The 23,566-nt window shown below is 38.1% G+C and overlaps 1 protein-coding gene across 1 annotated transcript in view; it reads right to left on the minus strand.

The window, feature by feature from the left end:
• Nucleotides 1–908: 908 nt before the first annotated feature.
• Nucleotides 909–23,566, minus strand: part of LOC309966139 (B-cell receptor-associated protein 29) — a 39,955-nt gene continuing 17,297 nt past the window's right edge. Inside the window, exons 6-7 of the mRNA XM_082846088.1 lie at nt 6,167–6,267; nt 909–1,930 (exon numbers count right to left, since the gene is read on the minus strand). Coding sequence (XP_082702214.1) covers nt 1,895–1,930; nt 6,167–6,267 — 137 coding nt within the window. The 3' untranslated portion in view covers nt 909–1,894. The remainder of the gene's footprint in view (nt 1,931–6,166; nt 6,268–23,566) is intronic.

The raw sequence follows: 23,566 nt of genomic DNA on the forward strand, positions 1-23,566 counted from the left end.
CTGGGGAACTAGGACACCTAAATTCTAGACTCAAATCCTAGCCCTGGATCTAACTATCCATGTTAACTTGGGAAAACTGCATATACTTTTCAGGCCTCAGTTTGCAGACCTGGACAACTGAGAGGGTTGAGGACTAAGAATACTTAAATGTATACTTTAAAGTGTCTTCTGGGAATCTTTCAAATCCTTATGCTCTTCAAAGAGCACCTGGGCTTTCCCCCTGCTGTACAGTCTGCATAACTTTGCGTATCACTGTATTATCTTAGTTTATACAATAACCCTGACCTAAATATTATGACTCCCATTTCGGAGGTGAGGAAATGTAAATCTAGCAAGTTTGAATAATTTGTACAAAATCCCATGGCTAAATTAGTGCTGAAGCTAGGATTATAATTTGGTTCTACCAGTTCTAAAGCTGTGTATTTTCTACTTTCTGTATGTTACTCTGTCATTAGACTTGATTTCTGTTCACCAGGCCAGGATCACGAACAGTATCTATATCCTTAACCAGGTAGATCGCACTTCGATATTTCTAAGTTGCTACTTGTTCAGTTCTCTCCTCTGTCAGCGCTCCCTTGCCTTGTTATTTACGGTGCTGTCAGCCCATATGGTCTAACTCCCATTTCTTACTCTGCTAAATGTCTCCTACATGTCTGTTTTCTAGCAGTAACTCCTTTTATCTGAAATAAAATACTTACGTACTTGCTCACTTCACCCACTTTACAGTGAAAAAAATTAAATATGCATGAAGTTGGTGCTAAAATGATAATAACGAAGGATAAAACAAATACCAGAAAAGTAAAAACTCCAGTAGTTATTTTCCATTTTCTTTTATATTTAGAGACAAGGAAGATGGTTTTTCAAGTCTAAACACTGGAACAACCTAAATCGCATTAATATACAATCATCCTCTCCTAAAGGAAACTAAATGGAATATTTGAATGGAAAAACAGTATTTAATATTTAGCTTTCAGAATACAGAAACATCTTGGCAAAACTGTGACGCCACTGTGTGTATATTTGAGGTAATATTTGTATAATTAGCAACTCTCACAGCAATGGGAAACACTGCTTTTTGGATACATTATACATTTCCAAGTCAAGAATTCCACGTTGTTGTAAAATAATTTCAGTTCAGTGCTGTGGCAGTTATGCAAATAGATGTAAACTCCATTCCCAGATGAACTTTAAAAAAGCAGAATCTTTACTAATTATGTGTTAGTAACACAAACGTCAACAAAAATAATCCCCAACAGGTGCAGAAGCACAGTAACAAAAATATAATTATCAATATAGTTGTTTTATGACATCAACTGCAGTACCATCAGGCTTAAAAAAATAAAACTTAAGGTTATTGTTTTTATTTTTTGCTCTTTCTGACTCTTACCTATAAATATAGTAGCTACTTCTAATCATTTATCCTTAGTTAATCTCCCTATGAACAAACTTGCTGATATTGAATACTATTTTCAAATACACCATCGTCTGATTAAGTAAGAGTAGTATTATTATTGGAAATTCATCAAAGCTTTTAAGGTTATTTAATGATTTCATGCAACTTAAAAATCTAAGTTTGGAAGTAAGTGGCTAATGAATTTCTCCTTTTATTGGTAAACAGCCACCATACACCAGTGTTACTATATCTAGATAAGGTGTTTAACATGCTTATGTTTCACTTGAGAGCTAGAATACAGACTTTACAATATATCTGAAACATCATCAAATATTGTGATAATGCCATTATGACAATAGCCTATGTGTGTGGCATTAAAAAAAATACTGGCTGGTCACAGTTAGTTTGTTTTTCTGAACTGAACTTGAAGTTTTCCAGAGGCTAACATGATAACAAATTTATCCTCTTGACATGGTGTATCACAGTCTTCTTTCATAAAGTTCACAGGCCTTTCTTATTGCCTTTCGCTGCACGATCCTGCAAGAAAAAAAAATGTGACGGGTAGTTATAGCAAGAGTGAGAAACACATTCATAAATATGACAAGGACTTTTAAAAAACATCCTTTTCTGTGTATAGTTATTATGAGAATATCAAATTAAAACATAGATTGAGAAAGTCTCAAATTTTAAAAAACTACAAAGTGAGTAGTTTTACTTGAAAAAGTGCTTAGAGGGATAAAAAATAACACTCTTGATAAGTTCACCTTTTCCTCTGCTTTAATCTATTTTGCTTTCATTTCACAGCTTATACAAGGAAAACAAAATTTCTAAAATTTCCCTCTTGCAAACTTGATGAAGATTTTTGGCAAAGAAAGAACCAAAAAACCCATATGGGGAGGCCTTTTTTTTGGTTCTTCAGATATTTGCCAATAGAACTGGCTTCTCAAATTATACTTTTTGCTGATCTCAAGACGACTATAATACATGATTTAAAACTGGAGGAAAATGGGATAGAATTTAACCAGAGAGATCATTTGCACGAAGAAGGTAGACATCTACACTGAGAAAAAAAATCACAAACAATGGAGTTCCGGGGTTATTGTTGCACCCGGGAAGCTATCAAGCTCTCGTTGCGGCTGAGCATTTCTGCTTTCAGAGCAACTTCAGTGACATCAACTTTAAGCAATCGAGTCAGAAGACAGCATTAGAGGAGGTATATGAGTAACAAGGTACCGCTTTTATGTGTTTCCATGTATCTTACCACTTTAGATAAAAAGCACAGCTTTAATGGATCTGCTATTCTGGATAAGTCCCTTAAGTGAAGGGTGATTTTCCAAAATGAAATTTTAAAATGGCTAGCTGCCAATTATTCTGAGTACATTCTGGGTTTTCTTTTCTAGAAGAGAGCCAGGGCAAACAAGGAAAGGCAAAGACTACATATTTCAAAGGAATTATTTTCTAATATTTATTTAGTGCCTATAACAGGAAGGGGATCAGATGGGGAAATCCAAACAAATTTAAAAGATGTAAAGTGGGATTTGTTTACAGTAAAGAAACAAGCTTTCCTCTCTTCCACCTGTTTCCTTAATGTTTTAACAGTCCTTTATTTTATGATTATTTTATTTAAAGTAAATCAAGTATATAAAATTGAAAAGTTAAGTTTCCCAATGAACTTTATGATGTAATTCAATTATTGAGGTTGGTCTGACAATTGAAGTAAAATTGTGAAGAACAGTTTGGTACAGCTTTTTACTGTAGATGGTCTACAGCAATCTTTTGCTTCTCAGCTGGGTTCAGAAGGTGAATATCAAAGTGTAAGAGTCACTTTTAAGAAAATGGTTCTCATTTAATGACACCTATATTTCAGAATCTTATTCAGGTTCTCCTACTGGACAATGGAGGGTTAAGTAGGTGGATGGGAAAAAGAAGTGTCCAATCGAGAAACAACTCATAGCACCGTACAGTTGTAGAGAGTTTTTCTTGTTTCAATATATTTAAAGTGCTTTCTTGCCCAGGATCTGATTTAATGCTCATGAAATATTATAATCCTCATCTAAGTACTGAAGAAGCCAAGTTGCATGAATGTCAAATGATTCACCTGAGATTTACAGAACTGGTCAACCATGGAGCTGAGAGTTTTTTTCATCAGATATTTATCACAGGGAATTGGTTTCATAGGTGGTGAGAGAGTAGACACACCACACAGGGTGGTAAAAGACACCTCAGGTATTAGCAATGGCAGAAAACCATTCTTTGGGCTGGAGGGCAATGGAGGAGACAGTGTTAACAGATCCCAGGAACGAGGTCCCACCAGGTGGAAGACGCCCAGTGGGAACTGGGACCATGGAAAGAGATGAGGCTGCTGTGGCAGATGCCACCCGAAGTGGAGAGAACAGGAGACTTTCTTGGCTTTCCCCCTCCTCCTGCCTTCAGTCTTCTACCAGTGCCTCCCTTTGGCTGAATCTGCCCAGAATCCAGACAGCGGACCCCAGAACCCACAGTCCAATGACCAGCACAGGTGAAGGAACATAATGGTTAATGATGGAAGTTCTGAAGAAAGATTTCCTGACTTTAAATCCAACTTTGAATGCTATCACTTTTCAGTTCAGTGACTTTGGGTACATTATTTAACATCTCTGGGTCTCCTTTCCCTCATTCACAAAATAGGGTATTAAAATATGTATTTTATCAATAATTTGATGGGCTATCAAGGAGAGAACGCAGATAACATATATGAAGCCATCAGCTAAGTGCTTGGTCCTGAGCACACCCTCAGTAAATGTCATCCATAAGTATTTCAAAAACCTGGATACAAGGCTTAAATGCACCAAGGCCCAACTCTCAGCCTGGCACCTGGCATATCTGGGATGAGGACATTTTTTCAAAGACAGGTATAAAAACTACTTTCTTGGGAAGAGATTACTCATAAAAACTTTTGAACATCTTTTATCAGGAATGCATAAGCTTCAAACTGAAGCTTTTTTGGGGGAAAGAAAATGGGTTGAAGGTATCTTACTATCACATACATTCTTGAGGGATTAACAGAATCATTGGCTGTTACCACAATGGGACATTCTCTGCTTCTTTCTCCATCCAGGGATCTAAACGTTTCTGATACCCTGGGCAGAGACCACTGGTGTAGATGCCCATCCTTGTTGACTACACCCTGATCTCACAGATGGGAGGGAAAAATAGTTCTATTTCTAGGCGAGAGGCTTCTGAAACGTTTCTTCACTTTCCATGGTGGATCTTTAAGTATGCAATGGAATAATTCTCATCATGCCATGGTGAAGTCAGCAATTTCAGGACCTCTGTTGTAGAGATGGAGAAAGGGTGATCTTGCTGAAAATCTAACTATCTACTCCAGAGCATGAGATCTGAGCTCTTGGTGTCCTGGGTCTGGAGCCCACAGGGTATCTATCCTTCTCTGGTCGCCCTACTGTCAAAGTAGGTCAGTTAAATCAGACATGCAACTCAGCTGGGAATACCAGATTACAGATGAGCATCAGATTATCTCTTGACTGGCTCTAATCAAGGCCAAAGTGGCTGGATGAGAATAAGTCAGTCTTTCAGTAAAATTTCTACAGAGGAGTACTGGTAATAGTGATAATTATGGTAACAGCTATCATTCCTTGGGTGTTTACTATCAGCCAGGCACAATGCTAAGCACCCTACACATTTTATTTAATCCTCCCAACAAGCCAGTGAGCCAGGTGTTATTACTATTCTGATTTTACAGATGAAGAAAAGTGAGCCCCAGAGGGGTGACATGACCTACTTGGGATCACAAAGCTAGTAAGAAAGTTATAGTTATTCCAGGCCTGTCTGACTCCAAGCCTATGAATATCGTGCTTGTTTGTCTTGTGCCAGGCACAGTGCTGGATCCTGAAGATACAGTGACCACTGACATGCAGGGAAATGAGTCCTGGTACTAAGGCTTCTAATACAGTGAAATAACTGTAGAGCTGTAATTGCTAAAAAGCCCCCACTGAAGGCCACAAATGCTGCCAATTTCTAAGGATAAACCCAATCTGAAAGCAGAAGAGCAGAGACCCTCCATCTTGGGAGGAATTGCGAGGGCCAGGGTTGCCTCTGGAATGGTCTCTTCCCTGAATTCTCCCCACACGTGGTCAAAGTGGGCTGGGAAATCAAATCAGGCTAGGGGCTGGCAGCCCAAGAAGGAAGGGAAGACAAACCCAACATGGGTGAAGGTAGGGAACAGACTCTTGCTGGACTGAAAGGGAACAGAAAGAAAACCATGGCCCCTGACTTTGTGACTTCAATGATAAAAAGGTTTTCTCCATTTCCATCTTTCAACTCAACTCTGGAGGTAAAACATATATTTAAATGCCTCAGGCTTTGTCCTAAGATATTTCAAACAGTGGGATAGAAGGAGAAGTGTAATGTGGGTCTTCAATTTTTGGCTTTATTTTGGCATGCATATGGCAAACATTCTAAATGGCAAAACTAAATTTTTCCAGAACCAGTCTGGTTTCCAATGCTGCTGTTTTTATGGCTCAATTCTTTGGCTTAAAACTTTACCCCAGCTAGAATGCTGTAAGTTAGCATGTCAGTAATTCTCTCTGTTATGATTATTTTCATGCAATATCCCAATCTTCAAGTAAAAATTGGCTTATTTAATCACTTTGCAAAGTCAGGATTAACTATCAATACATCCTCTTGGCTTGCGAAGGGCAAATAACCCAAATAATTGACTTAGGTAATTAATTACTATTTCAAAAAGCTGAGGCTCGTAAAATGGATGTCACCCACCTGAAGTTCTGAGTGTTCTTTCAGGAGCCGGTCATATTCTTTCGAAAGTCTCTCTGATTGCATCTTCATCACCGTCATGTCATTTTGTGCCTTAGAAAGGGCTAGAGAACATCGAATAGAGTTGTAAAATTTTTATTTTGAAATAATTTCAAATTTATGGAAAACTTGCAACACTTGGAGAACTTCTTTGTAGCCTTTACTCAAATTCACCAACTGTTGACGATATGGTACATTTGTAATTGTATTCTCTATCTCCACACATGCACAATCATTTTCTTGAACCATCTGAGACTAAGTTACAGACATCATCCTCCTCTACCCTTAAGTACGTCATTGTGTACTTCCTAAGAACAAAGATATTCATCATATAGTTAGCAAATTTAGGAAATTTAACACCAATACAATACCCTTTATCTACTCTACCATCCACATTCCAGTCTTGGCAACTGTCCTAATTATGACCTTTTTATCATTTTTTCAGTTCTAGTCCAGAGATCCAGTCCTATATCAAAGATTAACAGTAAGTTGTCATGTCTCTTTAGTTTCCATTAATCTGGAATAGTTCCTCAGCCTTCCCCCGGCCTTCTTCTCCCCTATCTTTCAAGACATTGACATTTTTAAGAATGCAGGACACTTTTTAATAGAATGATTTCCACTTTGATTTTGTCTGATGTCTTCTCATGATTAAATTCAGGTTATGCCTCCCACTTACATACAAATATGACATAAATGATGCTGAATGTATCTCAAGGTATCATATCCAGAGGCCCATCTGCCTCTCACTGGTTTTTCCATATTATAGTTATTTTCCTCCTTGTAACTAAGAAGCAGTGAGAAGACAATTAAGACTATGTAAACATCCTGTTCCTTGTCAAAACATCCCCCCTATATTTAGCATCTACTGATCATTCCTGCCTAAACCAATCTTTGTTGTGATGGTTGCAGAATGCTGATTTTCCAACTTCATCATTCCATCCAAATTTATCAGTCAGCATCGTACTATAAAGAAGAGCCTTCCTTTCTTCTCCATCCATCCATCCATCATCAGTATGAACTAATACATTCCTATTTTTTCAACGACTTATAATTCATTACTATACTTAATTTCCCCCAGATTTGGCCAGTGGGAACTTTAGGCTGGCATCCATGTCCTTCGACTATGCCCCCAACAGTTTCTGGCACAAGATGTTCCAGGCTTATCCTAACACCTCCCAGCCTCAACCTGGACTCAGGCATTATAGAACAGAGTTTATCAGAAGGGTCTACTTTTGAAAAAACTGAGGGTGGAAAAAATATTTTATCATTTTTACTAAGGGCTGGGTGACAATATTTCCTTAAGAACAATCACTTTCTTATACAAAGCTGAAAAATATGGGGTGTATAAGTGGCACTTAAAGACTTTAACCTCAAGATGATACACAAATATGGCTACATATTAGTCTTTGTCTACCAAAAGGGTACAATCTAAGTCAGCATATTAGGCAGAAGTTAAAAAAAAATATATATATATGATAAACATTTAAGTCAACATATTGCGTAGAAGCTAATGAGCAAATGTGTAGAAGGGAAGAGTAGTGTAAGATGGACTGGAGAAATTCTGGGAATCCTGAACTAGCTCTACATACAATTCTGCACATGTAGCCTTCACAAGTTCTGCATTTGTAAATTTTTTAGGGTAGGATTTTAGGAAAGAAAGTGGGATTTATAAAACTTAAGTCACTTTTTTGGCAAAATGAAATTACAGGTTCTGTTTATAAACAGTTTGATTGCCTTCCCTCCTGAGAAGCCATCATATGTTATATATAAGTATGTAAGTCACTATCAACTGAAGTGCCTTTTGTATCAATACTTTCTAGACTATTTTGTCAAATTAAACTCTCTGCATTGTTCTACATCTGCATTGTCCAATAAATGTTCTACAACTGTGCTGTCCAATATGGCAGCCACTAGCTTCATGTGGCTACTGAACACTTTAAATGTGGCCAGTGCAACTGAAGAACTGAGTTTTAAATTAAATCAAATTTAAATATTTATTTATTTATTTTTAATGAATTATTTTTGGCTGTGTTGGGTCTTCATTGCTGCGTGTGGGCTTTCTCTAGTTGCGGCAAGCGGGGGCTACTCTTCGCTCTGGTGCGTGGGCTTCTCATTGCGGTGGCTTCTCTTGTTGCAGAGCACAGGTGCTAGGCGCACAGGCTTCAGTAGTTGTGGCACATGGGCTTAGTTGCTCCGTGGCACGTGGAATCTTCCCGGACCAGGGATGGAACCTGTGTCCCCTGCATCGGCAGGTGGATTCATAACAACTGCACCATCAGGGAAGTCCCTTAAATTTTGATTTAAATAGCCATATGTAGCTAATGGCTAGCCATAATAGACAGCGCAGCTTTATAACTTCCTCCACATTACTTCTATAGGTCCATAAATCTAAACTAGGTATTAAAAGTTGAATTTGACAAATTTTATGCGTCACTTAGTAAAGAAGGGCATGGGTTAGATGTGGAAGAGAGATTTTTGGTAGTTGGTTAGATTTCATAGGGACCACACCCACAATACAAAGATTTACACATTACTTTTCAATCTGTGCGTAAGGCCTTTCCTAGATGATACTTTTTTTTTTAATTAATAAATTTATTTTTGGCTGCGTTGGGTCTTCGTTGCTGTGTGTGGCCTCTCTCTAGCTGCGGCGAGCGGGGGCTACTCTTCGTTGTAGTATGCGGGCTTCTCATTGCGGTGGCTTCTCTTGTTGCGGAGCATGGGCTCTAGGCGCATGGCAGTAGTTGCAGCACACGGGCTCAGTAGTTGTGGCTCGTGGGCTCTAGAGCTCAGGCTCAATAGTTGTGGCACAGGGGCTTAGTTGCTCCACAGCATGTGGTATCTTCCTGGACCAGGGCTCGAACCCATGTCCCGTGCATTGGCAGGCAGATTCTTAACCACTGCGCCACCAGGGAAGCCCCCTAGATGATACTTCAAAATACAAAACATGGTGTTATCTTCAGTTCCTTCCTTACTAAAAATGTTTACGAGCCTGGACTTACTTTGGTATATAAAAAGCAGGGACTTCCCTGGTGGCACAGTGGTTAAGAATCCGCCTGCCAATGGAGGGGACACACACAGTTTCCATCCCTGGTCTGGGAAGATCCCACATGCCATGGAGCAACTAAGCCCGTGCACCACAACTACTGAGCCTGTGCTCTAGATTCCGTGAGCCACAACAACTGAGCTCGCATGCCACAACTACTGAAGCCCATGCTTCGAGCCGGTACTCTGCAACAAGAGAAGCCACTGCAGTGAGAAGTCCACGCACTGCAATGAAGCGTAGCCCCCACTCGCCACAACTAGAGGAAGCCCACATACAACAACAAAGATCCAATGCAGAAAGGAAAGAAAGAAAGAAAGGAAAGGAAGGAAAGGAAGGAAAGGAAGGAAGGAAAGAAAAGAAAGTAAAGAAAAGAAAAGAAAAGAAAAAAGAAAGAGAAAGAAAGGGGGCTTCCCTGGTGGCGCAGTGGTTGAGAGTCCCCCTGCCGATGCGGGGGACACGGGTTCGTGCCCCGGTCCGGGAAGATCCCACATGCCGCGGAGCGGCTGGGCCTGTGAGCCATGGCCACTGAGCCTGCGCGTCCGGAGCCTGTGCTCCGCAACGGGAGAGGCCACAACAGTGAGAGGCCTGCGTACCGCAAAAAAAAAAAAAAAAAAAAAATGTTGGTCAGGAGGTTGTATTGAACAGTTCATCTTAATGTTAAAAACGATTTATACTTAAATTTTTGAAATGAATAAATTAATTAGGAAATTCTTAGATATCAACTCATCAGTTCCTTATTAAAAGATACTATTTTTCTCATGATTTGTTAGGAGAAAGAATGAGTCAAGTGGAACTACAAATCTGTAGAAGCAGCTAGAAAACCACTTGTACAGTCTATCCAGAAGTTTCTTCTCATCATGAATGGTACGAAGCTATAACAAAACAACTGCAGGCAAATCCTGTTTTTCTTGCACTTATCAAGCCAAGGCATGAACTGTGTTTCTTATTTTATTTTGTATTTCAGTGGATATTAGTAAACCTAATGATTACTATTTTATTGATTTCACTCTAATTAGGAGAGGATGTTACTGTCTAGGAGCCTTTTGGACTGTTTCCTAGTCCTTTCTCTACCTCTCATTTTATAAAAATTACAATATTCTGTTTTGGTTGTCTTCTACCTCCTTTTGGAACTGCCTTCATGACTAAGGGATTATATAAACTTGTTATCTGACATTTGAATATGCTTGTTTTATTTTGAACCATGTTATTTTGGAAACAGCATATATACGGAAGACATCAGACAAGGAGGCTTGAGGTGATACATCTAAGTCACTATTTCAATTTTCTCATCTGCAGAAATGAGCTGCTATCATTTGCCAGTAGCGTTATGGAAATGTTGAGACATTTCATGACAATACTGGCCAGATTCATTTATGTTCTCTGGGAACTTTTTGAGACAAAAATCATTTATTAATATAAAGAATAACCCCAATTAATGTTACAGTGACATGTAGTAAGCCAAAATGTTTGTGTAAAATGCCATGTAAGCAGGCCAAAAATATTTGTGGTTTTCCAAGTGCCAAACTTACATTTATGGAGCTATTTGCACAGCAAGAGGAGCTGGTGAGACTGATGCACTGTGTAACTGTATTGTATCACTGTATTTTCTACCCGGGATAACAGACAGTATTAGCTAAGCTCTGCCAGGAAATGTAAGAGAAAATTTTTAGACACATTGGCGTGGCAGCTCAAGCTGGCTGCTGTACACTAGCTATAAGGATTGTGCCAGAGAAATAAATTTTTCAAATTTTAATTTGAAAAATTTCCCTACATCTAGTGTTGATTTCTTTTCAGTTCATTTGGTTCTATTTTTGAGAACTCGAGAGTGTGACATACCAGAGCTCTTCAGTACTTAATCCTCACATGTACTCTTCCTTTACAGGGACCATCACTGGACTGTTAACCTACAGTAATGCTTCCAAAATATTTGGAAAGTAGACACACAAACTTCTGTTCAGTAAGGGACATAAATGTGGTTTTAATTATATTGTGGTAATTTTTGTACAAGCCTATATTGTCAGGTACATGCAGGTAAGGTCTGTTTTATTTATCACTTCAATTATCACCCACTCTTTTTTTTTTTGTGGTACGCGGGCCTCTCACTGCTGTGGCGTCTCCCGTAGCAGAGCACAGGCTCCGGACGCGCAGGCTCAGCGGCCATGGCTCACGGGCCCAGCCCGCGGCATGTGGGATCCTCCCGGACCGGGGCACGAACCCGCGTCCCCTGCATCGGCAGGCGGACTCTCAACCACTGCGCCACCAGGGAAGCCCTCACCCACTCTTTTTTAACCTCACATCCGTATGTTGATAAGGTGTGTTGACTCTACTTCCTTTTTATCTCTCCAATCCATCCACTTCACTCAATCTGTTATCACGGTCCTCATCTCTAGTTTAGATTATTGAAATGGATTCCTCACCTTGTTTCTTGGCTACTCTAATTCATTGTCCACAGTAATGTCAAAGTGATTGCTTGCTCCTCTGCCTAAAAACCCTCCAGCAGTGCTCCCCCACCAAAATGTTAACATATAAACATGGCACATGAGGCCCTTTATGATGGATCCTAGGCTTACTTTTCAACTCTCACCACTACCTCCACCTTATTTTATGCTCCAGCCACAGTGAGCACCTTGTAGTACTTCAGAAAGGCATACTCTTTCAGTTACATGCTACTCATTTTGTTAAAACATCCTTGCCCATCTCCTTTCACCTCCCTGCCTGACTCATTCTCTCCTATTTCATCTGGGTAATTAATATTTATCCTTTGAAATGTCAAGAAATTATCCTTGATCTTTTCTGTTGGCTTCTACTTCATCTTGAGCTTAATTTTATTATAGCACTTATCATGCTGAGGTATAACTATGTCCCTACCGGACTGTGGACTACTCAAGAAACAAAGCTGTGTCTTGTCTCTCTGTTCTGGGTACCCAGCACTGTGCCTAGCCCATGGCAGGTGTCTAAAATATGTTCCCTGAAGGAAGGAAAGAACAGACAAATGAAAAGTCTAAGCTTTAAGCATCTGAAAAATTCACTTGTGTGGAACCAGTTCATTTTTTGAAAATATGATAAATGTCAGGTAAACAATGAGGTACCACTTTAGTCACTTGATAGGAATCTTGGTTGCAACTAAACCAAATTATATCTTTAATGGAAATAAATTCAGGCTAGCTGGAAAGTCACAAAGCAAACAGACCTTTCTTGATATTTTGATAAAAATATAATCACATTACAAATATCTCATGCTAATTCATAATTAAAAACAAAAAGCAAACGAATACTATTACAGAATCCAGTTTAGTTTAAAAAAAAAAAGAAAACACTGATTCTATCGGGCAGGATATATACAAGATAAGCCTGGAGCACCTTGTAGAGTCAGAAGGATGTACTCAAGAAAAGATAAAGCAAAAAAAAAAAAAAAATCCAAAATGATGGGACATGTCAAAGAGACACAGGAGCCAACTGAAGGAGCTCCCAATGGCTAATGCTAAAAAAATGACTTGAGCGACAAAATAAATAAAAGAGTATTTTTTCTTTCTTTTTTTTTTACAGCCTTGTTTATTCCCAGAAGGCCTCAAAAAACTGAAGCAATAGTCATGCTTTATCCCTCCCCAGACGAATCTTTAGGAAAAGGCAAAAGATTCATTTGATTATGAAGAGAAGCACGAGTATAGATTAAGAGTATTAAATTATAATCTACAGTATAAAATGAATACCTATGATTAAATAAATAAATAATTAGGGGTAAATAGACATATTTGTGCAGAAGAGTTCCAAAAATTTATGTAGATACTCTCACCTCAAGGAGGTAGGGCATAACCTCCCACTTCTTAAGCTTGGGCTACAAATAGTGACTTCCTTCCAAAGACTACACTATGGGAAGAGGGGGAAAAAAGTAACATTGCATAGAGAAACCTGACAAACACTAACATCCGCCAGGCAGTCAAGGTCAACATCAACAGTGATGAATCATGCTGGTATGTATTTCTGGAATAACGTGATGAAAATGGCACTTTACCCTCTGTGACTTTCCTCTCCAGTCCCGTAACTCCAGTCTGACTGTGAAAAATATCAGACAGCTTCTGACAGAGAAACATTCTGTAAAATAACCAATACTTCTCAAAACTGTCAAGCTCTTCAAAAATAAGGAAAGTCTGAGAAATTATTATAGCCTAGAGGAGCCTAAGGAGACATAAAGCTAAATGTAATGTGGTATCCTGAATGAGATCCTAGAACAGAAAAAAGATGTGAGGTGAAAACTAAGGAAATCTGAATAAGCTATGGACTTTGTCAATAATAATATATCCATATTGGTTCATTAATTGTATAAATGAACCATATTAATGTAAGACATGAATAATAGGAGACACTGAGCGTGGGGTATATGATAATTCTCTGTACTATATTGCCTACTTTTCTATAAATATAAACTGTCCTAACATAAAGTTTATTTTAAAAAAGTACAGTGGGAAAAAACCTCACACAAAACACATGTATACAGGACAAGATATAATAAAATTCATTACGCTATAAGTACTATCTTAGTAAGAACCTATCAAATATGACCCCTTAAGTTCCATTGTTTTAAATAAACAAAAACTTAATTAAATTTTTCTTTTGTGTAAAATCTTCTGATGTTTTAAAATTATTGTATTATGTAGTTAAAACCCCACCAAAGTGGTAATATTTAAAAAAGTCAGTGAGTCGGGAGTGAGGCAGTAGCTAAAAGAAAAGCAGATATTCTAGTAAAGAAGCATGAACCTCACTACTTATGATAGCCAGGTCATGGAAGCAACCTAAATGCCCATCAACAGATGAATGGATAAAGAAGATGTGGTACATATACACAATGGAATATTACTCAGCCATAAAAAGGAATGAAATTGGGTCATTTGTAGAGACGTGGATGGATCTAGAGACTGTCATACAGAGTGAAGTAAGTCAGAAAGAGAAAAACAGGTATCGTATATTAACACATATATGTGGAACCTAGAAAAATGGTACAGATGAACCAGTTAGCAGGGCAGAAATTGAGACACAGATGTAGAGAACAAACGTATGGACACCAAGGGGGGAAGCCACGGGGGGGCATGGTGGTGTGATGAATTGGGCGATTGGGATTGACATTAATACACTGATGTGTATAAAACTGATGACTAATAGGGACCTGCTGTATAGAAAAATAAATAAAATTAAATTCAAAAATAAAAACGAGGTAAGCCAGATCACGAAAAGTGATCTAGATATTGCCATAGACTAAAAAAAAAAAAAGAAGCATGAACTTAATACATTTCAAGAATATCAAAGTGTACGTCCCTTAACCTTCATGAATAAATCTTATGTGTAAGAGGTTTAAGTTATTTAAGAGGAGGGTTGAGAGGCAATATGATTATAAATATCTTAAAAATATTTAAAGTTAGTGTTCATAAAAACAGTTTTTATGAAATCCACATTAGGGCCAATTTGTACAACAAATACAGAAGGGCTGTGAGAATTAAGCTCCTTAACAGCGATGAGAAATCTTTACTGTTTTCATCAAGAATATGAAGAAGGAAACGTTTTTCCCAGTCTCTAACTACTGAGAGTCCATGACACATAAGAGCCCCTCCAAAGATTCCTACTGTTCATGACTAGAGAAGATGAAGCTGTTACACAGGTGAAACTGCCCTAAGACAAGGGAGTCATCCACTCATCTATCCATTCAACAATGTATGGAATGACTACTAGGCATCAGGCATTCTACTAAGTGTTGAGGATGAAAAGATAGGTAGGGTCTTAGCTCTCGTAATACTCATTTTCTAGTCAGAGGAAGACGCACAATAAAGCAACCAACCAACCAACAGTGAGTGCCAAGTGTCATGAAGAAAGTTAGAATAGGGTGATGTGATAAAGAATGACTATGCAGCCACATGAGATGGAGTACTCAGGAAAAGTTTCTCTAAAGTGGTAAAATTTAAGCTACTATCAGTTCTGTCTGCTAAGGGCACCTAGAAGTAATGACACCCCAGTAGCAATGAGCACACCTAGGCTCTAGATATTATTTTCTAAATACCATTCTCTACCTAAAGGCTCACTGGAGAAATGGTTGATTCAAGGGATAGAGGAGGAAAAGTACAAGATAAGCTTGGACTATCTTGTTATACCAGAATGTATGTGCTTACAGAATGGGGGCATGACAAAATGATATGGGACCCAGCTTGAAAAGACTTCCACTGGCCAAATCTGAGACAATCTGAACACTAAAATATAATGCTCACGATGAATTATAATGCAATGAATATGTTACACAAGCAAATCAATAAGTAACTGGGGGAAAAAGGGAAAGCTTCTCCTTTAACAATAGAATGGCATCTAATAAATGGAGAAGGAATAAAAGAATTAGAAAATCACCATTTGGAAAATATAAAAATAATAAGTGAGAGGAAAATATGAAGAGAAAGAAAAGGATAAGGCAAGTGTAAGGTGTTATCATTTGGGTACAGGGCATATTTTTTTGGTATTATTTTTGCATCTCTCCTGTGATTTGAATTGTGTGATTTGAATTTATTATGTCTGAATAAAAAGTTAAAAGGAAAAAAATAAATTGCTATGAAGTAGAGCAGAGAAATGGGGCAGTAAGTGAAGGAATATGAGACAAAAGGAAGTTTTTGTTTTTATGTTTTGGGATAGGAGATGCCAGGAGATGTCTGTAGGGTGATAGGAAGTGAGGAAGTAATTGCAGAAACAGCATCCTTGAGAAGGATAGTGGGCTTGGCAGCCAAAGCAGTAGAAGAAGGATTGAAACTTAATCCACAGTAACCCAAGGACAGGTAGAGTTTGAGGCCAGCTGAGGGAGGACAGTAGTTTTGGTGGTAAGAAGATGACTTTTTTGACTAATTCTTTGTGCCCAATGAAGTAGGGTGGATTTAGAATTTAGAAGTGAGATGAGAAGATCTAAAGTAGTTCTGAAGAGTGAAAAAGTGAAGATTTTAGAGAAGTTCAATAGGACTGTCACAGTGCTGAGGGACCATCTGAATGCAGTGACCATTTATTTAAAGTAAGAAGTTAGTTCCTTCAGCAATGCTGAGATGCTTGAGTGCAGGTGCCAAGTGATGGATACCTGACTATCACCAGAGCTCGGTCCTTGAGAGAGGAGGGAAGTAGAGGAGGAAGGGGGGAGGGGGGGAGGAAGAGGGGAGGAAGAAGAAGGAGGTAAGTAGTTTGCAAGAGCCTAATTATGATGAACCAGTGTTTGGGGGTGAGATTTATTCATATCTATTAGATAACAGGCCTAGAACACTAAGTATGTGCTGGGGACAAGGAGTTGACTTAGATGTGGCCCTTGCCTTCACAGCACTTACAATCTAGTAAGAAAGATAAACAAATGAAAAGTAATTTCTACAGAGTACACTATTAAGTTAGTATCCATGCAGAACTATGGAGGTCCAGATGGAAGCCACTCAACCCAGCTTGAAGGGAGAGAGTTTCAGGGAGGCTCCTGAGAGGCAGCGATGCTGGAGCTGAAGGATGAGCACAAGCTGGCAGAGTGTGAAGGAAGAGGGCAGTAGAGGCAGACAGACCTGCAGTCCTGGGCAAAGGGGAAAGGTGATGAGACACCACTGTTAGGAGGAAAAGCTCCCATATTTAATAGAGTAGGGGTATAAAATTTAGACTGGACAAGGGTGGGGCAGGCAAAACTAGAGATGACGCTGGGGGGCAGATCGCAGAAGACCACGTGTGCCATCCTGAAGAGCTATAAAGGTCACAGGAACCAATACAGAGTTTTAAGAAGTGAAGAAGCATAATCAGATCTGTGGTGTTGCCACCCTAGTGGCAAAGTGAAGAAGCCAAACTAATGGCAGGGACATGCTTTAGAAGGAATGGAAAGAAAGCTGCCCAAACAATTATACTAAAGAGTAAACATTAATGCATGAAACCAATTATAGCTCTATTTGCCACATGAGTAAAGGGGAAATGAGTGATTTTTTGTGTGTGTCTTAATTTCTATACCTACCGCTAGGTATATTGGTGCCTGCCCCTACCCTCTGGGGGACTATGACCATGAATGAGGTTTATGGGTGAAGCGCTTTTGGGTTTTAGAAAAGACAGGGATGTAAGGCACGCTGATACTTATAAGGATTACTGGGACTCGGGGCCAAGGAACTGATGAGCAGGCTTTATAATTTAATAAATAAAATCAGCCCCCACTCTTATGCTATTAGCGAATGAAACACCAATAAATGCATGAAGACTTCCTTCATTAATTTTAGCTGGGTTGCTAAGTAATGTATTTAAGAAAAGAATTTTGGCTCTGTGACTTAGCAAAGAATAATTACAAATTATATTAATATGCTGGCTTTCAACTTAAAAATCAGGGTGTACGTTTTAGGCAAAGTACTGTGTAGGTATAGCTTTATACACACTGCTTTGAAAAGGATATGCTTTATAAAGCAAGTTCGTGTGTAAGCAGAAGCAACACGTGGAATCTAGAAGAATTTACAAACCATCATATACGAGAATTGAAGGAGTCAGTTTGCTTTGACTGTAAACAAAGAACTAGTTTTACTACATATAAGCATATATAATTTCTTAAATTATCTGATCAACATTCAACCACCACTTAAGTGCACAGCAAATTTTATAACAATATTAAGCAGAAACCAATCTCTTCAACACCATTATTTATACTGAAAAAGGTGTTCTTCCTTACTTCAAGATCCTTAATAGGGGTCAGTAAACTACTCCTGTAAAGGGCCAGACTGTAAATATTTGTAGCTTTCTTTTTATTCTCTGGCCGCAGCACTCGGCTTGCGGGATCTTAGTTCTCCAACCAGGGACTGAACCTGGGCCCTCTGCAGTGAAAGCTCGGAGTTTTAACCACTGGACTGCCAGGGAACTCCCTTATTTTCAGCTTTCTATGCCATGCAGACTCTGTCCAGTTTACTTAACTCCACAGCCACAGAAAATATGTAAACACATGAGCATGGTTTGTTCTAATAAAATTTAATTTCTAAAATCAAGGCAGCAGGTTAGATTTGGCTCATGGACCATAGTTTTCTGATCCTTCTCGTAAAACACACTTCTAAGTCTTACCACTTTTCTCTTAGATTATAAATTTACTGAAAAGAAATATAAATTAAAGTATCAGAGCATAAGAGGAGAGGAGGATCCAAAGTATACTGGAAATTTTAAGAAACCTCTTAAGAAGTTCCCCATTTTATCCCTTCCAATTTTGCTTATAGAAAGAACAAAGGCTATACAGACAGTGGATGCTGCAATGAGATTTAGTTTTACAAAGAAAAGGTTTTTCCTTCTTTAATTTTCCAGCTCATTTTCCTAGCTGATTGTTTTCCATCCATTTCAAAAGTGTTTTTAGAGCAGAGTTGTCCAGCTTAATTTCGTTACTGCACTTGGCAGTAAACATAAACCTGATACAAGCTGATCCAATCTGTATGTCCATCAACATACTTGGAGAACTATGCTTGATTATATTCTTATCACCTGGAACATTCTGTTATTCAGTATGCATTTAGCACTCTCCACTCCATGTTTTTTAGTAAACTAACTCATGTATCACACAGGGGAAGAAATAAATTGTAGTCACTTTATGTATATATGTTGGATCCATCCATCTGGGTTATATGTTGGATCCATCCATCTGGGAAGAAATAAATTGTAGTCACTTTATGTATATATGTTGGATCCATCCATCTGGGAAGATGGATCCATCCATCTTCCTCTTCAGGGAAGAGACTGTTTTCTCTTGCTTTAATGCCCCTCTGTAGACCTAATAAAAGCTTTTCCTCAGGTAGCATCAGTCATGCTTGCTGGTATTGTCAATGCTATGAAAGGTATCCTTGAATTTCTGTCTTCAGTTACTATCTTCCCTGTAGCTATTCCTCCTGGTCACTGGATGACACTTAAATAGTTTATTTTATATAGGGCCTGCAAACAGATAGGAAGCTCACAAAAAGGAAAACATCACAACTAAATGGGAATGTAATAGGGAACAGCAGGAGAAAATATCACCATGACATATTAGTGCCAGGAAAGCAGTCACAGCAAGAAAGCCTCCTTCTTCTGGTTTGACAGTAACATCAACTGCATGTGGAGATAATATAAACTAATAAATGGCAATATATCTTTCATTAAAAAATGAAAAAACAACCTAAGAGCTAAAACCTGACTAAAATGGTGGGTCATATATTTTATTTGCTTTAAATAACTGATGTATTATTAATTACATATAGTCTATTGCCACATCCTTCAAATAAACTATGCTATTCTTTTAAAATATGGACTTTTATTTTTCAGCTAACAAAGGAAGGGAAGGAGATGTTAAAGAAGCAGAAACTTCCAGATAAGTAAACAGAGGAGAAAATACATGTTTTTTCTTATTCAAAGCATAGAAACTCATTAAAAGGTCATAAAACAAAAAACATGATATGACTAAAACTACCAAATTTTTTAAAGCATTGCAAAATTTAAAATAAGATGGTGGCTTTGATTATAACTGCAAGTTAAAGATAGTTGAATTTACACCCACAAGAATCTGCAACTGTAAGATATGCTTAGTTTGGACTTTGAGAATTTATTTTTAGATAGATAGATGGCTCAAACAGTTCCTCTGTAAGGAACTCAAGAAGAAGGAATTTAGGGTTACTGATATACAGAATAGTAATTCCCTTGTAATTTTCTCTCTTATCTTGATCTTCAATTTCTCTTGTAAAGCACTTCAACTATTTTCACTCCCTGGTCCCTATGTTAGTATGATTTGTTTATTACTGGCATTAGAGGGTGATGAGTTTTAAAAAACACTTGAACATCTTCAAGGGTAGTGAAGTTGGTCTGTAAAAGGAAATGCTAGAATGCTAGTTCTTTTCAAGGTAAGCCACAGTGACAGAGAAGCATTTATCTAGGAACAGAGTCGAATAAACTAGTTGAGAGTGGAAAAATATAAACCTTCTATTTGGCAAAGGAGAAGTTTAAATAGGATTAGAAGATTCCATTTCCTGGTCCAAATCTAAGGTCCCTGTTATATGCTGCCAATACTTAGGAACACAGAATGGGCCTTTACAATCAGTTTCTGTTCTGTTTGTATATACTTTGTTTAGATAGCATTTAAAATTTGCTTTATCTCCAGCAATACCACTCCTGGGTATTTATCCAAAGAAAACTAAAACATTAATTAGAGAACGTAAGATACATGCACCCTTATGTTCACTGAAGCATTATTTACAATAGCCAAGACATGGAAGCAACCTAACTGCCCATCAAAAGATACATGGATGAAAAAGACGTAATACACACACACACACAAACACATGCACGCGCACACATGCAGACACACACACAATGGAACATTAATCAGCCATAAAAAAGAATGGAATCTTGCCATTTGTGACAACATGAATGGACCTAGAAGGGATCAATGTTATGCTAAGTGAGGTAAGTCAGAGAAAGAGCAATATGTATTATTTCACTTATATGTGGAATTAAAAAAAGAACAAACATAACAAAACATAAACAGAGTTTTATATATAGAGAGAACAAACAGGTGTTTGCCAGAGGGGAGGGGAGGTAAGGGGAAGAAAGAAATAGGTGAGGAGATTAAGAAGTACAGATTTCCAGTTGCAAAATAAATGAGTCACAGGTATGAAATGTACAGTGTGGGGAATACAGTCAGTAACTATGTAATATCTTTGTATGGTGACTTATGGTAACTAGACTTGACTAGACTTATCGTGGTGATCAGTTTGAAATGTATAGAAACAGCAAATCACTATGTTGTGTAAAAGGAACTAACATAGTGTTGTAGGTCAATTATACTTCAAAGACAAACACACTCATAAAAAAGAGACCAGATTTGTGGTTACCAGAGGTGGGGGGGGAGGGGGAATTGGGTGAAGGCAGTCAAAAGGTACCAACTTCCAGTTATAAGATAAGTACTAGGGATGTAATATACAACATGATAAATAGAATTAACACTGGTGTATGTCATACATGAAAGTTGTTAAGAGAGGAAATCCTAAGAATCCTCATCACAAGAAAAAAAGTTATTTTCTATTCTTTAATTTTGTATCTGTATGAGATGAAGGATGTTCACTAAACTTACTGTGATAATTGCTTCATGATGCATGTAAATCAAATTATTACTCTGCACACCTTAAACTTATACAGTGCCATATGTCAACTATATTTCAATAAAACTGGAAGAAAAATAAATAAAAATTTGCCTTATCCTCAATAGGTATGCTTTTTATTTTTTGGCTGCGCAGTGTGACATGTGGTATCTTAGTTCCCTGACAAGGGATGGAACCCGCATCTCCTGCACTGGAAGCACAGAGTCTTAACCACTGGAATGCCAGGGAAGTCCCTCAATAGTTATGCTTTTTAAGGACAGTTTTAATTATGCTCCATGTTAAATGATCTTACAATGAATAAGTTATATGAATAGTTCCTAAAAAATTGCTGATAGAAAGAAAGAAAAAGAAAGGAAGGAAGAAAAGGAAGGGAAGGAAGGAAGAAAGAATAAGGGCAGGGTCAAGGAATTTGCCTCAATCATTTTTTTGTATTTTCTTCTTTTTCTTTTCCCTTTATGTAGGAGAAATACACTACTACTCAACCTCTACTATTAGAATGGCAGCCCTGGTAACTTTCAGTGTAGCATGTTATGGGTATACTATTGCTCCTAAAGGAATGAGGAAGTAACATGTCCACAGGCAACTCGATCACTTTCAAAACTGTATCCACTTTTACCACCGCCTGGATGCATGCAATGACTGAATGGTACGTATTTCCTCGCAGTGGTTAGGAATCCACCTGCCAATGCAGGGCACATGGGTTTGAGCCCTGGTCCGGGAAGATCCCACATGCCGCAGAGCAACTAAGCCCATGTGCCACAACTACTGAGCCTGCGCTCTAGGGCCCGCGAGCCACAACCACTGAGCCCGTGTGCTGCAACTACTGAAGCCCCCGCACCTAGAGACCATGCTCTGCAACAAAGAGAAGCCACAGTAATGAAAAGCCCGCATACCGCAACAAATAGTAGCCCCCGCTCGCCGCCACTAGAGAAAGCCTGTGCGCAGTAACAATGACCCAACGCAGCCAAAAATAAAAAATAAGTAAATAAAATAAATAAATTTAAGAAATTAATTAAAAAAAAGAATAAACACTGGGAAAGTATTAAGAATAAATACTGGGAAGCTCTCCTGGAAGAGTCTTTAAAAGTCAATCTCCTTGGATATCAGAAGGTTTTCCACTACATACAAGGTCTATTTTTATTAGGAGGGCTTTTGAACTTTGTAAATTCTTTAGAGCCTAAGGTCTCATTTTTCATGGCACTGACCTTTCCCAATTACTCCACACACTGGGACATCAGAGTTACCATTAAACAAATCATTAAAAATGACAGATCAGGTCCTTACACCTGACTAAGTTAGTCCTGAGTGTAAATTGGGAGCTTGGGGACATGCACGCTCTCGTTTGGCTCACTGGGGTCATATTACTGCACTGAAGCACAGGTAATTTACTAACTGGTCAAAAATCTAAGCTGGTGGTTAAAAACTGATGGAGATTTTGGCACTACTGATAGAGTGAGTGCTCTTAATACCTGCCTTCAGAATAGCACTTTTCCAATTTGGATTGAATCAGTTTAAACAGACATTTTGTATTTATGCTTTACTTCTGCTAATATATTTGGAGAAAATGTTTCACTTAGATTAAAGAAACACTAAGGGTAAGACCATACATATGGAAAATACTCTACCTCTATTAAGAAACAAACCACACTGCCTTTCTACTCAGTTTTCAAATATAAAAGAACTTGCTAAAACATTTCTTAAGCACTGTCAGCCTTAATACCCTCAATTTTTAGAAATCTATGAATATATTTGAATGGTACTATGTACAAAGCATTGTGCTGCTGAATTCATCCAAATCTTGTACTCTTAATTTATTTCTTAGTTCTTGTCTTAATGAATTTGATTGGTATAGGTCAAGAGAACATAGCCAGGGTTATACCTCCTTTAGAAATGGAACTTTGATCTTCTCAAGGTCAGTAACAATGTTGTCTAAAATAAAATGTGTTCATAAAATACTACACACCTTGCAGGAACCAAACAGGACATACTCAAACAGGTAAAATCTGCTTTTACCTCAACACTGATTCACTTTGAAAGCAGTTTTGCAGTCTACACTTCAAACACAGAAGTTTGGCATCTCTTGTTATCAGATCATAAACAAAATGCCTGTATTATCAAAGAGTTCATTTTCTCCAGACATCTGAATTGTCTGTTAAAGAAATATTGAGTTTCTTTATATTACTCAAAATAACCCCGAGTTTAGAG

Source organism: Leucopleurus acutus, assembly GCF_964270905.1.
Source record: "Leucopleurus acutus genome assembly, chromosome: 9".
NCBI classification, from domain to species: domain Eukaryota; kingdom Metazoa; phylum Chordata; class Mammalia; order Artiodactyla; family Delphinidae; genus Leucopleurus; species Leucopleurus acutus.